Genomic DNA, 20,940 nt, shown 5'->3' with positions numbered 1-20,940 from the left:
TGTTAATGACAGGGTGCACTAAACCTGTTAGTACTATCAAGGCTCTTCTCAGAAGAAAGGAACCTTCTAATGACATACAGCTTAAAGGTTGGTTAGGTCAAGGGGATCCACATGAGTTAAAAGTTGTCTATCGTCAGAAGATGATTTGAATCTATGCTCCAGTAATTTACAGAAGAATTATGATTGTTTGGCAAGGGTAATGTAAAACTTAGTAATTAGGAAATGTCAATTAAATATAACAAATGTATATGACCATATAAACTGCTGAGTTAACAGAATCCTTTGTCTTAGAAGTGGATAAAACCGTTGTAACAGAGTTCTCTCCTTGTTCAAAGCTTCATGTATAAAACTGGCTCTGAACCTTGCACAATAAAACTGTCTCTGGCTGACCTAGGAAAGTTGTGTTGGTCTCATCATTCCACAACAAGGCAGTTGCCCTTCCGGCTTCCGGCACTCATATGTGCGGTGCCAAAAAGGTTCACCAACACTGGTGTAGGGTCTCCTGCTTGAGCAGGGGGTTGGACTAGAAGACCTCCAAGGTCCCTTCTAACTCTGTTATTCTGTTATTCTATCCTGTATTCTGGTTGCCAGAAGATCCGGATGTCCTTTGATCACAATTTCGGTTTAAAATTACGCTGGAAAACAGGACAAAGAAGCAATTGCCGGAAAGACAGGGCCTCAGCAAGGAGTCTGGCGGTGTGTTACCTGAGCAGGCAGGTGAAACACTGTCGGCCCTGTTAAATAAGCAATGATGAGACAAAGACCAGCCTGGAAAAATAAGTATACAGCTATAGGGACAATTCGTGCCAACTTAATTCTCCAGCTGCTCTTCAAATGCACTCAAGTCATCGGATAGGTGGGGAAGAAAAGAGGCGAGCTTTAACCTGGCATTCCTCCAGGTGCCTTGATCTACAACTCCCATCCTTGACATCAAACATGCCTTTTCAATCAAAGATGTCTGGAATGAAAGAAAGCTTGAGTGAGGAAGGCCTTTTAAAGCTTTTAGTTTTCTAAGCTTTTTAGCGATCAATGGAACCTGAATGCACGATTAGTATTTGGATTTTAAAGGAATACGGCTGGGGGAGAGGGGGGTGTTTTTCTACTTATAGCCACAACTCAGCCCAAAATTTCCGTCGCAAAGTGAGACATTTGTTAAGTGAATTCTGCCTCATTTTATGAGCTTCCTTGCCACCGTTGTTAAGTTAGTTGCACAATTATTCATCTTTTTCTCCCATCGCCTTTGCTTGTCAGAAGGTTGCAAAAGAGGATCCCATTTATTTATTTATTTATTTATTCATTCATTCATTCATTCATTCATTCATTCATTCATTTATTTATTTATTTATTTATTTATTTATTTATTTATTTATTTATTTATTTATTTATTAAATTTATATGCCGCCCCTCTCCGGAGACTCAGGGCGGCTCACAATACATTTTAAAAAAAAAAACATTCTAAAAACATTTAAAAGATTAAAAAACATTAAAAACCTTAGAACGCATTCACACCATTCATGGCCGGATCCCATGAATCCAGGACATTGCAACAGTCATAAATATGAGTCAGTTGCCAAAGCGCTGCATTTTAATCACGTGACCATGGAATAAAAATCCGGTCCAGTTCAAAGCTGGGAGAAAGACGCCGGAAATAAAATGGAGGTTGGCTGCAAGGAATGCAGGTCTCTGTTTATTTGGTTTTCCAGAAATTTCAGGGACAGCAGCATGTTTCTGGGATGGCTGACAGAATGGGGTTGAGATAGATAGGCTTTTATAGAGTGGTGCGGTGGCCTAGAGGTGGAGCTCTCGCCTCACAATCAGGAGGCCGCGAGTTCGAGCCTACATAGAGGCAGATATTTCTCTCTCTGGGCACAATGAGAATATATCTGCTGAACAAAACTCCGCATTGGCGACAGGAAAGGCATCCGGCCATTAAAACACTCTGCTAGCTCCATTCAGTTGCCCCGTCTCCACCCCGATGAAAGGGATTATGGGGTCATTAAAAGATGGGCTTTTATATATTCTTTGGGGCTTTGTGATTGAGATGCCTGTTAGGTGTGAAATGTACTTTGACCATTGTGACTGGGAGGTCATGCTCTGTCCTTGGAGCTGGGTGGGGAACGTAGATTTTAGGAGTCTTTGTTAAAAAACTCCTATTCTATTCTATTCTATTCTATTCTATTCTATTCTATTCTATTCTATTCTATTCTATTCTATTCTATTCCATTCCATTCTATTCCATTCTATTCTATTCTATTCCATTCCATATTTTCCATTCTATTCTATTCTATTCTATTCTATTCTATTCTATTCTATTCCATTCCATTCCATTCCATTCCATTCCATTCCATTCCATTCCATATTTTCTATTCTATTCTATTCTATTCTATTCTATTCTATTCTATTCTATTCTATTCTATTCTATTCTATTCTATTCCATTCCATTCCATATTTTCTATTCTACTCTACTCTACTCTACTCTACTCTACTCTACTCTACTCTACTCTACTCTATTCTATTCTATTCTATTCTATTCCATTCCATATTTTCTATTCTATTCTATTCTATTCTATTCTATTCTATTCTATTCTATTCTATTCTATTCTATTCTATTCTATTCTATTAAATAAAAACCCAGAATTAGATAACATTTAAAAAATCATTCACATGTTCGTATGTTTAGCCCTGCCTGTTGGAACATCAGGGTCTTGAGGGCACAGCGGAAAGCACGGAGATCAGGGATATTCCGTATCTCCGGGGGCAGTTCATTCCGAAGGGTTGGAGCCCCCACAGAGAAGGCCCTCCCCTTGGGAGTCGCCAGTCGACATAATTTGACTGACGGTACCCTGAGTAGTCCCTCCCTATGAGAATGAACTGGTCGGTGGGAGGCTATTGGTGGCAAAAGACGGTCTCGTAGGTACCCAGGTCCTAAGCCATGGAGAGCTTTAAAGGTGATAACTAACACCTTGAATCGCACCCGGAAGACCACCGGGAGCCAGTGCAGCTCGCGTAGGAGAGGTGTTACATGGGCGTAACGAGCTGCGCCCATAATCACCCGCGCGGCTACGTTCTGGGCCAGTTGGAGCCTCCGGGTGCTTTTCAAGGGGAGCCCCATGTAGAGAGCATTACAGTAGTCCATACGGGAGGTAACTAGGGCATGAGTGACTGTGCGCAAGGAGTCCCGATCCAGAAAGGAATGCAACTGGCGGATCAGGCAAACCTGATAAAAGGTACCCCTGGCCACGGCCGTCAAATGATCTTCTAAAGATAACCGTGAATCCAGGAGGACACCCAAGTTGCGGGCCCTCTCTGTGGGGAGCAAGATCTCATCCCCAATTGTCAGTGATGGTACCAGCTGACTATACCGGGACGCCGGAAGCCACAGCCACTCGGTCTTGGAGGGGTTGAGTCTGAGCTTGTTTCTCCTCATCCAGATCCGCACGGCCTCCAGGCAAATTGAGGATTATGTGTATTTGTAGCTCAGAGTTGGACTGCGGGGTCCTTGGTGCCTTCTGAGCTTGGTTGTTTTCTTGCATACATTTCATGACCCAACCAAGCCATATCATCAGTGCTAGGAGTGGTTCTTCCTTTATTTATATACAGTAGTTTGCCCTGTCAGTGTTGGTAGTGTTTTCTTCTTAGTAGTTCCTTTATTAGGCTTTGTTTTGTGCTTAATTGTTTCTTTGTCTGATGGTTCCTCTTCTTAGTCCTTCCTTGATTCTGCTTTTCTTTCCTGCTTGATAAATAACTCCTTAGTAATTCCTTCATGAGGATATTGTTTTCTCCTTAATTGTTTGTCTGAGGTTAATCCCTGCTTATCTAAGTGTTGGCTGCTGGAGAGGAAGTGTTCTGGTCTTTTATTTTTGTTTCCTTCTTGACTTTTTTATTGTCTCTTTTGAATTGTGTGTAAATAAGGTTGATTTCTATGTGTCCATTGACATCTCATGTGTCCAGTGCTAGGAGTCAGAAATGACCTTCACCTTGCAGTGGAGATGGGCGGCATTAAAATTTAATAAATAGTAATAACATAGAAAGAAAGAAAGAAAGAAAGAAAGAAAGAAAGAAAGAAAGAAAGAAAGAAAGAAAGAGAAAGGAAGGAAGAAAAGAAAGAAAGAAGGAAGGAAGGAAGAACAAGAGAAAGAGAGAGGAAGGAAGGAAGAAAAGAAAGAAAGAAGGAAGGAAGAACAAGAGGAAGAACAAGAGAGAGAAAGAGAGAGAATGGAAGAAAAGAACAAGAGAAAGAGAGAGAGAAAGAACAAGAGAGAGAGAAAGAGAGGGAGAGAAAGAAAAGAAAGAAAGAACAAGAGAGAGAGGAAGAACGAGAGAGAGAGAAAGAGAGAGAAAGGAAGAAAAGAAAGAAAAAGAAAGAAAAAGAGAAAGAGAGAGAGAGAGAGAGAAAGAAAGAGAGAGAGAAAGAGAAAGAGAGAAAGAAAGAAAGAAGAAAGAAGAACAAGAAAGAGAGAGAGAGAGAGAAAGAAAGGAAGAAAAGAAAGAAAGAAGGAAGGAAGGAAGAGCAAGAGGAAGAACAAGAGAAAGAGAGAGAGAGAAAGGAAGAAAAGAAAGAAAGAAGGAAGGAAGGAAGGAAGAACAAGAGAAAGAGAGAGAGAGAGAAAGAAAGGAAGGAAGGAAGAAAAGAACGAGAGAGAAAGAAAGAAAAGAAGGAAGGAAGGAAGAAAAAGAGGAAGAGGAAGAACAAGAGAGAGAGAAAGAGAAAGAGAGAGGGAAAGGAAGAAAAGAAAGAACAAGAGAAAGAGAGAGAAAGAAAGGAAGAAAATAAATAAATAAATAAATAAATAAATAAATAAATAAATAAATAAATAAATAAATAAATAAATAAACAAACAAACAAACAAACGTGTTGGGGAAAGCACCCCGAGTACATTTCCCAGCAGCGCCCGCGGCTCGTGGGTGGGCGGGCCCTTCACGGCGGCGGCTTCAGTTTCTCCGCCCACCGGTCCCCGCTACTAACCCGCCCATGGGCGCGCGCGGCTGGAGCCGTCTCGCGCACGGCGCATGCGCGCAACCGCCGCCGCCGCCGCCGCCGCCGCCGATGTCTTTTTGCCTCAGAAGAGGCAGTTTCTGAGGAGCGGTTTTTCTTTGTTTTTTTTTTGCGCGCGCGCGAGCGAACCGGTTGGGCGGACTGTGGCGATGGTCCCTGGAGGAGGGCTCCCCTTGGGATGAGGAAGGGTCTTGTCTCTCTCTCTCTCTCTCAATATTTATACGGACGCTTATCTAAAGCCTCCCCTTCCTCAATTTTGGCTCTTTTCCCCTCCCCTCCCCTCCGTCCCACAACAATCCCTGTGAGGTAAAAAAAAAGAGCAGAAAAATAGCTTGGGGAGGGTGGGGGTGGGGTGGGGGGGCAGAGGGGAGATTGACAGGCCCCTCCCCCACTCATTTTAGGGAAGCCCCTCCCCCACCCAGTTTAGGGAAGCCCCTCCCCTTTCTTTCCTCTCTCTCCCCCCCCGCCCTTCCCGAGAGCCCCCTAGCCAGGCTGAGGGGAGGAGAAGGGGGGGGCTGCTAGGAGGAGCAGGCGGTCACGTGACCCTCTTCCTCCCCCTCCCTCCCTCCCCGCCTGCAGGTCGCTGCCCGCAGTTGCACGTGTGAACGGGGAGCGCCTCCGCAGCTGGGTCGACCACCTGAAGCCCCCTCGCTCCCCCTTTTTTTTTTTGCCCCCACCCGCCCTTCCCTGCTGGAGACCGCCCACCCACCCAGCCCGCCGTCTTTCCAGCCAGGCCAGAGCCATGGGCGACCCCCGGGACCTGCTGGTGGGGGATGTCAACTCCAACCTGCTGATCGGCTGCAGCACCGGGGACGCCCAGCTGGACCGGGCGGTGGGGCAGTGGCTGAGCTGGGACAAGGTGTGTGTGTATGGGGGGGGGGAGGCACTGGGAAGGACCACCCCCACCCCCCCAGCTGGCCAAAAATAGGAATGAATAAGGAATAAATCGATAAAGGGAGGTGGCCTTTGGGGGGGGGGATGTGTGGGTGGGGGGGCGTGGGGGGCTCCTGGCAAGGTGGGCATTTGGCAATGCCAACCCAGCCTGGAAACCAGCCCAGGATTTGCCCACCTGGCAGAGTCTGGGCTGGGAAGGATGTTGGAGGAATGTCCTCCAAGCCAGGACCACAGCAGGTTGTTGTCGCCTTTCACAAATGGCTTGTTTGTGCCAAAATGTGCTTTCTTCCTTTGCCTGTCGCAGCCCTTGGCACCCAATGTGTGTGGGGTGTGTGTGAAAGGAATTCATGGTTGGGTCCCCTTGGAAGGACCCCGTTCCTTTTGCACAAATGGGTGGGGGGGGGGAAAAACCCCACCAAGGTGTCAGTGGCTCCTTTTTTTTGGACCCACAAAAATTGTATGCAAAGGTTGCTGCTTTTGTCAAAGGGAAAAGGAGCTAGGATTTGGTGGGTGGGTGGGTGGGAGGGAGACGATAATGTGTTTGGAAATGCTTTTCCTCTTTCTCCAGAGCAACCCAAAACCCGGCTTTATGTGATTGCGACACCGCGTCCTGAAACGGTATTGTTTTAAGAAATACTCAGTGCGATGTAGCCTTGTTCATCTTGTCAGGATAGGCAGTGAGGGAAAATGTCTGAGGGGAGAATGGATGCTTGGCAGTTCTCTGCATCAAAAAAAAATATTATTTTTTCTAGCAGGAAATAGCCTATATATATATATATATATATATAAAAACAGCTTGCTATTCTGCCTTTGGGGTGCTATGAAATAACATGAGATTAAGCTGATTTAAACTGCTCACAGGTTTTATGACATCTCTCTGGAAGAATAGGATATATGTATAAAAAATACACGCACATACACTACAGCTTGTGTTTTGGCTTAAAGCTCATTTCCTTACAAAATTGAACTCAATCTACTCTTTTATTACAATACAATATAAAAAATACATTGAAAAAAACTTTGCACGTATCACAAGCGAACATAAATTTAAAAAAATCAGGACAGAATAAACTATAAAATATTAATGCAAGACTAATGCACTTATTAAATCTAGACGATATAGAAACCTAGTGTTTCATCTCATTTGGGGAAGATGAAGACATTTTAGAAATGGATAGCAAACACATGAATTCATGCTTTCTAGTGCTATCTATTTATAACCTTTTGCATGCTTTCTTTTTTCCTCTTTTGGAAATGACTTCCAATTGGCATCCCTTTGTAGGCTTTTGGCTACCTTATTTCAGGTTTTTCCCCTGCCAGAATGTTTGATGACCTTATAGGAAATCTACTAGCGTGGAAGAGAGGAAAAAATACGCACAGGGATGAGAGGTATCTGAAAGTCAGAGTCTGCATTTTAGAAATTAATGGGCATTATCTGTGGATGGCTGGCAGAGGGGAGGTTCTGTGTAAGTCTGGCTGTATTGCAAAGTAAAACTAGGGAGCAGATATTGAATAAAATTCCAGTATGTGGCAATGGACAGTCCATTAGTCTCTCCCCTTGTCCCACATTTTAGTTATTGCCATCATATTTCACCACAATAGCCTATATGGAAGTTTGTTTGTTTGTTTTTAAGCAAAATGGCTATATATATACTGGAGTGTGTGTGTGCATGTGTATGTATGTGTGTGTGTGTATATATATACACACACACACATTAAGCATAAAGCTGCCATTAGAGGCAGTTAAATGAGAGCATTGAATGTTATGGATTAAAAAAATAGCCTTCAGTGCTGCTGACTTTTGCATCTTAGGATGCTTAGAAGACTAGACCTGTAGGAATCTTAGACATTCTGTAATAACTAGAATAATTCTATAAACCGTGTAGCTTCTTGTGAAAAAATGTCTTACAGGTCACAGAATTGGCTTGCATCGTTACAAACCTTATTAAGCTGTGTGCTGATGTTTCCCTAAGAAAATATTGGTTGGAAAGAATGCTTAATACAGTGTATCTCAACTTGGCGACGTTAAGATATGGGGACTTCAGTTCCCAGGATTCCCTAGCCAGTATGCTTAATATTCTAATGAGTGCTATATTGGTGTTGGATCTTTCAGAGATTATGAACCTCAAAGGGAGGGACCATCCAATGATTTATTCTTAAATCGTGGAGCTATTCAATTTGCTTGCTTCAAGAACTCCCCTTGGGCTGGGAAGCCTATTTTAGGCTGCAGCTGTCTCTAAAATGGGATAGAGGAAATGATTAATAACATGCCAGCAGATGCACAGATAAGAGGAGAAAGTGAAAGCTACTGCTTGGATTTGGGGGGATGCTGGCAGAAGCAAGAGAACCAGCTTTTAATGTGCACCTAATCACAGATTCGGCTCCTGGCTTGGGTAGTTAAGAGAGATACCTCCTCGGTGGGGATGGAGGAACTCCATCCTGATTTAGTTGAAATAAGTACAGTTAGTCCTTGACTTAGGACAACAATAGAGCCCAGAATTTATGCTGCAAAGTGAGAAATTGGTTAAGTGGGTTTTGCCCCATTTTACGACTTTTCTTGCTACGTTTGTTATGTGAATCACTGTAGTTGTTAGTTTCTGAATTCTGAAAATTTCTTGTCAGAAGGTCACACAAGATGATCGCATGACCCTGGGACACTGCAACTGTAATAAATATGAACCAGTTGTCAAGTATCTGAACGTAAGTCACATGACCATGGGGATGCTGCAACGGTCATGAGTGCAAAAGATAGTTATTAGTCTTTTTTTCAGTGCCACTGTAACTTCGAAAGGTCATTAAATGAACTGTTATAAGCCAAGGACTATCTGTACTGGACTCAAGTTATCTAACATCAATTGGATTCCTTAACTTTAAGCAGTAGGGAGTTGAGTGAAACTCAACTGGCTATATAGTTATATATCTATATATATATATGGCTATATATATATATATAGTTTTATATAGTTATAAAGCCCAGAACCGAGTAGATGTGATTCTACTGAGCTGGAGCTACAAAAAAACCTTGATTACGTAGGGAAAACCTGGCTAGAAGAAAAACACACATAAACCCTACGAAGAAGTAAGAAAATTGATACTGTACCTTTACAGGGAGGATACATAAGATATGGGTGTGGCCTACTGATGAAAGCAAACAAGCTAGAAATGGATCTATTTAGGTCTCCCCCCTAGCAGTTAGAGCTTGCTAGCTGTTAGAAAGGAAAAAAGCCCAGAACCGAGTAGATGTGATTCTACTGAGCTGGAGCTACAAAAAAACCTTGGTTACGTAGGGAAAACCTGGCTAGAAGAAAAACACACACACACACACACACACACACATATATTCTTTTTTTTCGTAGGTCTATATGTGCATTACTGTTCTAGCCAGGGTTTTTCCTACGTAAATCAAGATGTTTGTATAGCCATAGTTAAGTGACATCCCAAATCACTATTTTCTAGGCTTTATCAGACATTTAAGCAGCATTATGCTGTCTGCTGCAAGACTTAAGGGAGACTAAAATAGATCTATTTTTGCACATCACACGATCATACACGTTGCTCCTAGAAGCACGAAGCCGAAAACACCAGCCTGAAGATGACGAATGAGACTTTGTCGAAATGTTGCCAAGACACCTCCAATTTTACGCGGGAGAAAACCCGAATAACCAAAGACATAGATAGATAGATAGATAGATAGATAGATAGATAGATAGATAGATAGATAGATATACACACACACACACACACAAACACATATACATACATAATTGGATATATATGTATATGTGTGTATATATATATATATATATATATATACACATACATACATAATGATATATTTTTATATGTGTGTATAGATATACATATACACACACACACACACACACACACACACACACATCATAAATACATACATAACTGTGTGGACTTCAACTCCCAAAATCCCCAGCCAGCCATAGAGTTGAAATGTACACAGCTTAAAGTTGCTGAGGTTGAGAAATACTACCTTAGATGCAAAGGTGAAGGCATTACACAATGCGGCTTGGGCAGAGTGAACTTGATTGCAACAAGTGAAAAAAAAATGGATTTTTTCCCCTCCTCGCTCAGGGCTGAAGTCACAGGAAACCCTGCAGAGTTTTTGGAGGCCATATTGGCCAGCCAGTCAGTTAGACCTGCCCCTCCTCTCACCACCCCATGCTAATCTGTATCTTGTAGTAGATCTGAACGTTAAAATTGTATCATGATATTGTTTATGGTTAAATGCAAGTCCTTTTTCCTTATTTCCCAATAGCAAAGGGTTAGCTAGTACAAGAGATTGGTAGTATGTACCTAGAAATAACATCAGTTCTTACTGGAACCTTGGATATTCTCAGCCAGGAATTTGACCTTGTTTTGAGAAAGCCCGTTGATCGTTCTAGCAAGTGGTTCTTGCTTTGCTGTCTTTTTCTTACTGTCAGATTTTCAAATACTGGTTTTTCCGCCTCCCTTTCTACTGTTACTGCTCGCAAATGACGTGGAGAGGATATTTTTCATGTGAAGCTTGACTTGAAGAGGTTCTGCATATTGCCAGGCTGGAGAGTACCAACGGGCACAATTTGGTCCACCGTTACACCTCCTGTTTGAGAAGGTTTCCACTCACAACCACCATAGCATCCCCATAGCCAGGGGATCAGAATTTGGGCTCTTGGGAACTGGCATGTATTTACGATGGCTGCAGCATCCCAGGGTCACGTGGTCACCATCTGCAAGATGCTCAGCTGGCTTCCAGCAAGAGGCAGGGGGCGGGGGGGGCACAGATTTACTTAATGGCTGTGTGATTCACATAACTGCAGTGATGCGTTTAACATCCATGGCCAAAAAGGTTGTAAAATCGCGCACTGAACAACCATCCTGCTTGTGCAAATGGAAATTCTGGTCTCAGTTGCAGTCGTAAATTGAAGACTACCTGTGTTGCAATCTTACCTGCATTTATTAGAGAAGGAAGTTTACAGTAAGACCTTATTTTGTGCGTGTGTGTGTGTGTATATATATATATATATATAGCAAGCTGTACAGCAAGCAAAAACAAAGTGCTAATTGCAGGTAAACCACAGGCTAAGTGGTTTTGTAATCTTCCAATAAAGAAATTCAAGCTGGCTAATTCTTTTGTCGCATTTAACAGGGTTAAGTTACCATCTCTATTAACAGGAAGTTGAATTATTTTGAGTATGTAGTTAATACTTGGGCAGAGAAGTCTGTGTCAATGCCAGTGGGGCATTCTTTTCACAGGAGCTGGAATTTTTGTTGCTGGGTAAACAGATGGTTATATTGAACCACAGATAAGAGATTTGGGAACTACTGGATCTTATCAGGATTGTCTAAAGGCGATCTCCTCCTATTGCTCTTTCTAGCAGAATCTTAAATGGCTTTTAACTCAAATGTCATATTCTGTGCCCTGTATGGAAACTTTCCAGCTGATGGAAAACTACAGGTTGAGCCCAAAATTTCCACGCTAAACAAGACAGTTAAACGAATTTTGCCCCATTTTACGATCTTTCTTGCCACAGTTGTTAAGTAAATCATAGAACATAGAATAACAGAGTTTTGGTAGGGACTTTGCAGGTCTTCTAGTCCAACCCGAAAGCGTGGACAGGAAAGCTGAACAGACTAAAGGCGACCACATGTTTATTGGACCCGTGTCCATCCTGGTTGGTACTGGCCTCCCGGGAGGTGACACGAGGCTGGCTCCAGGAGATTATAAACGCTTCTTTGAGTGAGGGTGTCTTTCCCACCGTCTTGAAAGAGGCGGTGGTGAGGCCCCTCCTCAAGAAGCCCTCCCTGGATCCAGCTGTATTAGCAAATTATCGTCCTGTCTCCAACCTTTGCTTTGTTGCAAAGGTTGTTGAGAGTGTGGTTGCACGACAACTGCCTCAGTACCTGGATGAATCGAATTATCTAGATCCGTTCCAGTCGGGATTCAGGCCCGGGTACAGCACAGAGACAGCATTGGTCGCATTGGTTGATGATCTCTGGAGGGCTCGAGACAGGGGTTGCTCCTCAGTCCTTGTCTTATTAGACCTCTCAGCGGCTTTTGATACCATCGATCATGATATCATGCTGCACCGGTTGGAAGGGTTGGGGGTGGGGGGCACTGTTCTACAGTGGTTCTCCTCCTTTCTCTCTGACCGGTCGCAGTCTGTGTTGACAGGGGGGCAGAGGTCGATCCCGAGGCCCGTTATATGTGGGGTGCCACAAGGATCGGTCCTCTCGCCCCTTCTATTCAACATTTATGTGAAGCCGCTGGGTGAGATCATCCGTGGTTTTGGGGTGAAGTACCATCAGTACGCTGATGACACCCAGCTGTACATCTCCACCCCAGACCACCCCAATGATGCCCTCGAGGTGATGTCCCGGTGCCTGGAGGCCGTACGGATCTGGATGGGGAGGAACAAACTCAGACTCAACCCATCCAAGACCGAGTGGCTGTGGTTTCCGTCGTCCCGATATAGTCAGTTGGCGCCATCTCTGACTATTGGGGGCGAGTCGTTGGCCCCCATAGATGGGGTTCGCAACTTGGGCATCCTCCTGGACTCACGGCTGTCTTTTGAAGAGCATATGACGGCCGTAGCCAGGAGGACTTTTTATCAGGTTCGCCTGATTCGCCAGTTGCATCCCTTTCTGGATCGGGACTCATTACGCACGGTCACTCACGCCCTTGTCACCTCACGCCTGGATTATTGTAATGCTCTCTACATGGGGCTCCCCTTGAGAAGCACCCGAAGGCTCCAACTGGTCCAGAATGCGGCCGCGCGGGTGGTAATGGGAGCAATGTGGCGCTCTCATGTAACCCCCCTCCTGCGCGAGCTGCACTGGCTCCCAGTGGTCTTCCGGGTGCGCTTCAAGGTTTTGGTTACTATCTTTAGAGCGCTCCATGGCTCAGGACCAGGGTACTTACGAGACCGCCTCCTGCCACCAATAGCCTCTCACCGACCAGTTCGCTCCCATAGAGAGGGACTCCTCAGGGTGCCGTCGGCCAAACAATGTCGACTGATGGCCTCCAGGGGGAGAGCCTTTTCTGTGGGGGCACCTACCATCTGGAACGGGCTTCCCCCGGAGTTACGAAACATCCAAGACTTACGCATATTCCGCCGTGCCCTGAAAACATTTCTATTCCAACAAGCTGGTCTGGCCTAACTCTCCCTTTTTAATTGGCTTTTAAACTGGCTTTTAAATTGGGTTTTAAACCTCTTTAGATAAATTTGGATGTTTTTTAATCTTTGAGCCTAAATTACTTAATCTGTTTCTTAATAGTTTTTAACTTCTATATGTATTTGTATTTATTATGGCTGTTCACCGCCCTGAGTCCTTCGGGAGTAGGGCGGTATACAAATATGAAAAATAAATAAATAAATAAATAAATAAACCCCTGCTTGAGCAGGAAACCCCATACCAGTGATGGCGAATCTTTTCGGCACTGAGTGCTGAAACCAAAAATGCACACGCACGCCGGAGCACTGGAAACCCGAAGACCAGCTGGCCGGTGCACATATGCGCGCCAGCCAGCTGATCTTTGGGTTTCTGGTGCACATGTGTGCCAGCCAGCTGGTCTTCACGCACGCTGGAGTGCCAGAAACACAAAAACCAGCTGGCCGGTGCGCATGTGTGCGCCAGCCAGCTGGTCTTTGGGTTTTCAGCGCGCACATCAGAGGTGGGTTTCAGCAGGTTCTGACCAGTTCTGGAGAACCGGTAGCGGAAATTTTGAGTAGTTCGGAGAACCGGTAGTAAAAATTCTGACTGGCCCCGCCCCCATCTATTCTCTGCCTCCCGAGTCCCAGCTGATCGGGAGGAAATGGGGATTTTGCAGTATCCTTCCCCTGCCATGCCCACCAAGCCACGCCCACAGAACTGGTAGTAAAAAATTTTGAAACCCACCACTGGCGCACATGCACGCCTGCCAGCTGGTCTTCGGGTTTCCAGCGCTCCGGCGCACTTGAAGACGGAAACTGGAAGAGCAGCTGGTGACGGAGCGGGTGCCCACAGAGAGGACTCTGTGTGCCACCTCTGGCACGCCATCACGGCCCTATACCTTTACAGTATATTCAGTATATTCATTTTACCTATATCACTTCAGTTGTCAATTAGTAACATGGTGGTTAAGTCAATCCGGCCTCCCCACTGACTTTGCTTGTCAGAAAGTTGCAAGAGGGGGATCATCTGACCACAGGGCACTGCAACTAGTTGCCAAGCATCTGAATTTTGACCATGGGGATCCTGCAATGTTTGTAAGTGTGAAGAATGGTCATAAGTCACTTTTTTGATGTAATTTCAAATGGTCACTAAATGAATGGCTGTAAGTCAAGGACTACCTGTACTGTTCTGCTTCTTTTTGACCATCTGACTTTTGCAGTGATTCTTCGAAATTTGAGGAAAGAGTGCTGTTTTAAAGCACTGTCAGATGAGTATGTGCAGTCTTTTGTTGTTGTTAGTTGCGAACTCGTGTCCGACCCATCGCAGCCCCATGGACAACGTTCCTCCAGGCCTTCCTGTCCTCTACCATCCCCTGAGTCCATTTAAGCTCATGCCGACTGCTTCAGTGACTCTGTCCAGCCACCTCCTTCTCTACCGTCCCCTTCTCCTTTTGCCCTCCATCGTTCCCAGCATTAGGCTCCCTTAAATTCTCAGAGAAGAGAGGAAGAGGTGTTATTTCATGCCTCCATAGGCAGTGTTTTCCATGGTTTGCACATTTAAAATATATAACTGCTGACTGATGTCATAAAAACAGAAAATTTGGGATTATGGATTTTTGCACAGATTAATCTGTGCAAAGATCCATAATCCTAAATTTTCTGAGGGTTTTTTTTGCCAAGAAAAGTTAAAAGACCTTGAAGAATAGAACAGTACAGATTCTGTTGGAAACACCCATCCATGTATTGGGGAACATTCTTCTGTGATGGAATTGAACTCTTTCCTCTTCTGCCATACTTAGATTTGATCATGCATGAATAAACCTCAGAGTTTTATATGCAATGAGAATTTTCCTATTAAAATGTAAAATGCATTTTTCTCTGTTCAAGGCAGTGTAAAGTTCTTGTCCTGTGAAACGCTTCGTTTTTTTTACTTCAGTTTGATGGAGCTGAGCAGTGATTCAGAACATCATTTGCACACGAATTAGACACAGCCTGTTTACCTCATCTAATTCATGTGCAAATGATGTTCTGAGTCACGTTCAGCTCCATCAAATTTTGTGATTTTAACAGGAGAGGATGTTCTTTTATTCAAGACTGATGTCGGTTGAGTTCTTTTGAAGGTCAGCCAGATCTGGTTCCCAAATAACTAAGCTGTTTTGAAACGAGGTGGGCAGCAAATAGATTTAATTAGTTAATTAAAATAAAAACATTCTGTCTTCGAAATACCTATTTTTCAATTTCCACCGACTGACCCATAGCTGGCAGTCCCTGGATCCTGGCTGACCTCTTTGTAGTAAAGGTCAGGCTTCTCACTCACCCCTGGGATTCTAGATGCCATTGCCTTTTTAAAGGGCCTGTAAGGAGGCCGTGAGCTGCAGAGAGCAGCTTGTGATGCATAGGAGATTTTATTTTGCATGCATGCGCTTTACGCAGTTGCACCTAAATCAGAAGCTGCAGGGTTTGTTATGCGGTACAAATTGCACTCCCAGTGATCTATCTACCATCTTTGTGCTTGGCAGAAACATGAAAGCATGAACTTGCAGCTTTGCAAATCCTCGGGTTTCACAAAAAGGATTTGGCAAAACAAATGGTAGCATGTACAAGGCTTTCTGAGATCAGCAACAAAATTTTCCTCCCAATTATAACAGGTTGTGGCTTGTTCTGGGCTTTTATTGACTGTAATCAAAGTGACTTCTGAAATTTGAATTAGGTTTAATTTTTGTATTTAATTATTTAATCTATTAAATTTGTTTGCTGCCCATCTCACTGCAAAGCAACTCTGAGCATCTTACAACATTAAAAAGAAACCACAAATATACAGTATATATAAATCACATTAAAATGGCAGTAAAATACATCTTATCGCTAAAGAGGGTTACAGATAAAATTCAAAACTTTCTTGATTGTGAACACAGGCTTAGTGGGGAATGGTAGACTGTTTTGTTTTGTGATGTATTTTGCGCTTCCTTCTGCTTTTTTTTTTTTTTTTTGCTTTAATTTATATGCCGCCCTTCTCTGGAAACTCAGGGCGGCTTACAATGCGTTAAGCAATAGCCTTCATACTTTTGTATATTTTATACAAAGTCAGCTTATTGCCCCCACAATCTGGGTCCTCATTTCACCTACCTTTGAAAGGATGGAAGGCTGAGTCAACCTTGAGCCTGGTGAGACTTTAACTTACAGTAATTGCAAGCAGCAGATATTAATAACAGTGCTTTAGTCCACTGTACTACAGGCTCTTACAATTGCTTGTGCAATTTCTGTAAGTATGTCCTGGAATTAAAAACATGACTTTAAATTTTCAGTTTGTGCAATGGTGGACTGGACTGATCTGAGTTCTTCTACATCAGTCTTTCCTTAGTCATAAAAGCTGGTTGGGTGACTTTCGGCCTCTCATTCTCTCTTGGCCCAACCCACCTCACAGGGTTGTTGTTGAGTGGAATATAAGTAGCAAGAGCATTTATTCCACACTTGGAATATTGCATTCAGTTAAGATGAGGAGCGGACTGGAGGCTAAAACATATGAAGAACGGTTGCAGGAACTGGGTATGTTTAATTTAATGAATAGATGGACTAGGGGAGACACGATAGCAGTGTTCTGATATCTCAGGGGCTGCCACAAAGAAGAGGGAGTCAAGCTGTTCTCCAAAGCACCTGAAGGCAGGAGAAGAAGCAACGGATGGAAACTAATCAAGGAGAGAAACAACCTAGAACTAAGGAGAAATTTCCTGACAGTTAGAACAATTAATCAGTGGAACAACTTGCCTCCAGAAGTTGTGAATGCTCCAACACTGGAAGTTTTTAAGAAGATGTTGGATAACCATTTGTCTGAAGTGGTGTAGGGTTTCCTGCCTAAGCAGGGGGTTGGACTAGAAGACCTCCAAGGCCCCTTCCAACTCTGTTATTCTATTCTATTCTATTGGTTTGAACAAAACAAAGTTGGAATATAGGTCATCCTCGATGTATGACCACAATTCAACCCAAATTTACTGTTGTTAAGCAGGGCAATTGTTAAATCAGTCATCCCCCCCATTTCACGACTTTATTAAGCAAATCACTGCAGTTGATAAGTGAATCATGCAGTCGTTAAGTGATTCTGGCTTCCCCAATTGACTTTGCTTGTCTGAAACTGGCTGGGAAGGTTGCAAATGGCACTCCCAGGATACCGCAAACAAGTTTGATCATGTGACACTGGGATGCTGCAACAGTTATAAATGTGAAAACTGGTCGGAAGTCACTTTTTTCAGTGCCCTTGTAATCTTGTGATTTATGACCAGTTCTCTCACTTAACGACCGCTGCAACATTCCCCCCAGGTCACGTGATCAGACTTAGAGTGCTCCTCCTCTCTGCAAGTCCCACTCCCTTCTACTACTGATGGCATTATCTATTTGGGTAATGAAATGTCTGCAAGAAAACCACCAACCACAGAGAGCACCAAGGACCCCACAGTTCAACCCTGAGCAACAAATATTATTTTCTATGAGTTTCTCTACTAGATGACTTCCTTTACTAAGTCATTAGCCCACTAGGAGCATGTGATTACGACATATGTGAAGTCTGATCCTGCCAATTGTTTCCTTCGTAGAATCCTAAAACCAAAGAGCAGATTGAAAATCTGTTACGAAATGGGAGGAATAAGGAGCTGCACGATCGTCTGTGCCGCAGGCTGACCTTTGGGACCGCTGGTCTCCGTTCCGCCATGGGGGCTGGCTTCTGCTACATCAACGATCTTACCGTGATCCAGTCGACCCAGGTGAGTTCCAGAGTCATTGTGAAGGCTAAAAGCTCTGTCCCCCCTCTCCTCTGTCCCACATACGACATCAGATGCATTGTTGGTGCCCCGTAATGCATGAAGGACGTATCCTGAATTGGAAAAGCAAATTAAAAAAAAACCAATTGTTTAATATCCCACGTGCCTCTGATACATGCTTGGTACATGTAAAACAGGGATCTCCAAACTTGACAACTTTAAGATTTGTGGACTTTAACTTTCAGAATTCCTCAAGCAGCTAGGATGTCTTGCAGATTCTGGAAGTTGAATCCGCAAGTTTTAAAGTTGCCAAGTTTGGAGACCGCTAATCAAAAGCAGTGTTTCTCAACTGTGGCATTGTAAGATGTGTGGACTCAAAATCCAGCTTGGATTTTGTGTGGGATTGGAAACCCTTTAAACTTTAAGATCTGTGTACTTCAGGTCCCAGAATTCAACTTTTAAGACATGTGGACTTCAACTCCCAGAATTCATCTTGAAGAACTGCGTACTTCAAGTCGCAGAATTCAACTTTAAGATGTATTTAAGATGTATTTAAGATGTATTTATTTTATTTTATTTTATTTTATTTATTTTATTTTTATTTTATTAGATTTATATATCACCCTACTCCCGCAGGACTCAGGGCGGTGAACAGCCAGATAAAACACATAAATTACAAAATTTAAAAACAGTATAAAATATGATTAAATAATTTGGCCCGTGACAATTTAAACAACCCTAATGTTTTTAAGACAAAAATGTATGAAGTACATACATTTAAGATGTATGGACTTCAAGTTATTTTAAATTGAAGTCCACACATCTTAAAAGTTGCCAAGATTGAGAAACATTGATCTAAAATGTTTCTGCCATACTCTTCAACTAAAAAGGCTCAAAAATGGACAACAAAGCCAAGCAAGTTGTGTTTCCTCCTTGCTTCCATTTGAAAAAATGCCGCAGAAAACGGAGAAATGGAAAGGGAGAGAAGTACAGCTTTGGAGATTTTGGCATTGTGGAGACAGTCAGCAACCCTTCTTCCTGTTGACTCGGCACCGAGCGTTCAACGAAACAGATTTGCCCTGTCTTGTTAAGTAATTCTCAAAAAAAAACCAAAAAAAAAAAAAAACCCAACCAAACGCTTGGGGTTATTGGTGAACTTGGCTTAACCTCCCTTACAGGAGAAAACAATAAAGTGGAACGGGGCCTTGCTCGTCTGAGCTTCCTGGAGGAATATTAAAACAGAGAGGATTTGTTTTTCCTAAGCCTGCCAGAATATTATGTGGTTTTTTTTTAAAAAAGATGTAAGTGGAATAAACCCTGAGGAAACGCATTTAGAAATGAATTATTGTCGCGTGGCCCTGTTAAGAAACAAAATGCTCACTGCTTGAAGCGCTAATTTCCAATGAAGGGAACATCACTTTTTATCTGAATTTTTTTTTTTTTATCTTGGGCAAGAGTGACATTCCAAGGAAGGCTGTGGCAGTGAGGCAGTGTGGTTCATGTCTAGGTAGTCTTTGGCTTACAACAGTTCATTTAATGACTGCTCGAAGTTACAGTGGCATCGAAAAAAGTGACTTATGACCATTTTTTACACTTACAACCATTGTAGCATCCCCATGGTCACATGATCAAAATTCAGATACTTGGAGATGGGTTCATATTTATCATGGTTGTAGTGTCCTGGGCAGTGGTGAAATCCATTTTTTCCCCCCCTACCGGTTCTGTGGGCGTGGCTTGGTGGGCGTGGCAGGGGAAGGATACTGCAAAATCTCCATTCCCACCCCACTCTAGAGCCAGCAAAGGTGGCATTTGCCGGTTCTCCGAACTACTCACAATTTCTGCTACCGGTTCTCCAGAACCTGCTGCTTTCACCCCTGGTCCTGGGGTCATGTAATCCCTTTTTGTGACTTTCTGACAAGTAAAATCAATGGGGAAGCCAGATTCACTCAGTAACCTTACTAACTTAACAACTGCAGTGATTGACTTAACCCTCTGTGGCAAGAAAGGTCGTAAAATGGGGCAAAACTCACTTAACAAACATCTCACTTAAGAGCAGAAATTTTGGGCTCAATTGTGGTTGTAAGTCGAGGACTACTTGTATAAATGGAAGCTTTCATTTTCCTCTTTTCTCTGAATTGCCCATGTGTGAGTGGTGAACCTATTAACAATCTTGGTTATGAGTATTGGAAATACGAAGAGGTTGTGTTTGTGTGCGCAGGATTGAAAAGCTGGGGAGGTGTCTGGAGCAAGACCTGCTCTACAGTAAAGTAAACACGAATTAATAGAAGCAAGAATGGGGCAGATCAAGAGACCTTGGATCACTGTGGAAGCCTGCCAAACTCTGAACTTCCTCCTTCTTGACTCCGAGTTGGTCATGCTCTGAAAGCCTGCCCAGCACATGCTGGCTTTGTGCTTTGGTTTGCTAGGAAGAATGTGCGCTTGGAGATTGGGCTGATAAATCGCAATAGGCGTTTCTGGGAGGAAGGTCACGTTCAGACACCAGGGAGTCCCTGTGACTACGTTTTGTTTTGTTGATTACATTCTGGGCCGCTGGATGTTTGCTTCCCTAATTCCTGTGGGTTGCATGGCTGCTCTTTTGATCTAGCAGAATTGTTGCGGTAATTTGGTTGTGAACAAATCCTCTCTATAGGATGCATTTAGGGCGTGTCAAATTTTTCAGTTTTCAATTTCCAAACCTTGGGGTGCTCAAAAGTTTGACATGCCTTGGGGATCATAAAGATATTTTGGTTACTTTAACATAATTTAGATGTGCTTGATAGGTAACTACATAAATACCATAACTTTTTAACATTTTGTTTGTTTTTTACACACACACACACACACACACACACACACACACACACACACACACACACAATTTTTGGAGGGAGGGAGGAAGAGGAAGGAAGGAATGCTGCCACAAGAGACTTAGAATAATGCTGATGTCTCCGTAAATTTTCAGTAGTCACCCCAGGATATCTTAGTGAGCATTTTTTTGGGGGGGTTAATGAAGGTGTTTTTTCTTGATCTTATCCTAACTGCCAGCCAAGTGTGCATATTTAATTGAGGAAGATCGGTCGGCTACATTATCCATCCGGTGATATATCTTGGGTAAGTTGCGAATTGCACTTAGCAG

At 43.3% G+C, this 20,940-nt stretch overlaps 1 protein-coding gene across 1 annotated transcript in view; it reads left to right on the top strand.

Moving 5' to 3' along the window:
* Positions 1 to 5,738: 5,738 nt before the first annotated feature.
* The window catches only part of PGM2L1 (phosphoglucomutase 2 like 1), a 33,654-nt gene continuing 18,452 nt past the window's right edge, over positions 5,739 to 20,940 (top strand). The window contains exons 1-2 of the mRNA XM_070944121.1: positions 5,739 to 5,855; positions 17,640 to 17,807. Coding sequence (XP_070800222.1) covers positions 5,739 to 5,855; positions 17,640 to 17,807 — 285 coding nt within the window. The remainder of the gene's footprint in view (positions 5,856 to 17,639; positions 17,808 to 20,940) is intronic.

Source organism: Pituophis catenifer, unplaced genomic scaffold (genome assembly GCF_029215685.1).
Source record: "Pituophis catenifer annectens isolate HBS135680 unplaced genomic scaffold, rPitCat1.0.hap2 SCAF_4, whole genome shotgun sequence".
Lineage (NCBI taxonomy): Eukaryota > Metazoa > Chordata > Lepidosauria > Squamata > Colubridae > Pituophis > Pituophis catenifer.
Note: the sequence above shows the minus strand (reverse complement) of the source record. Positions and strands in the feature narration are given on the sequence as shown.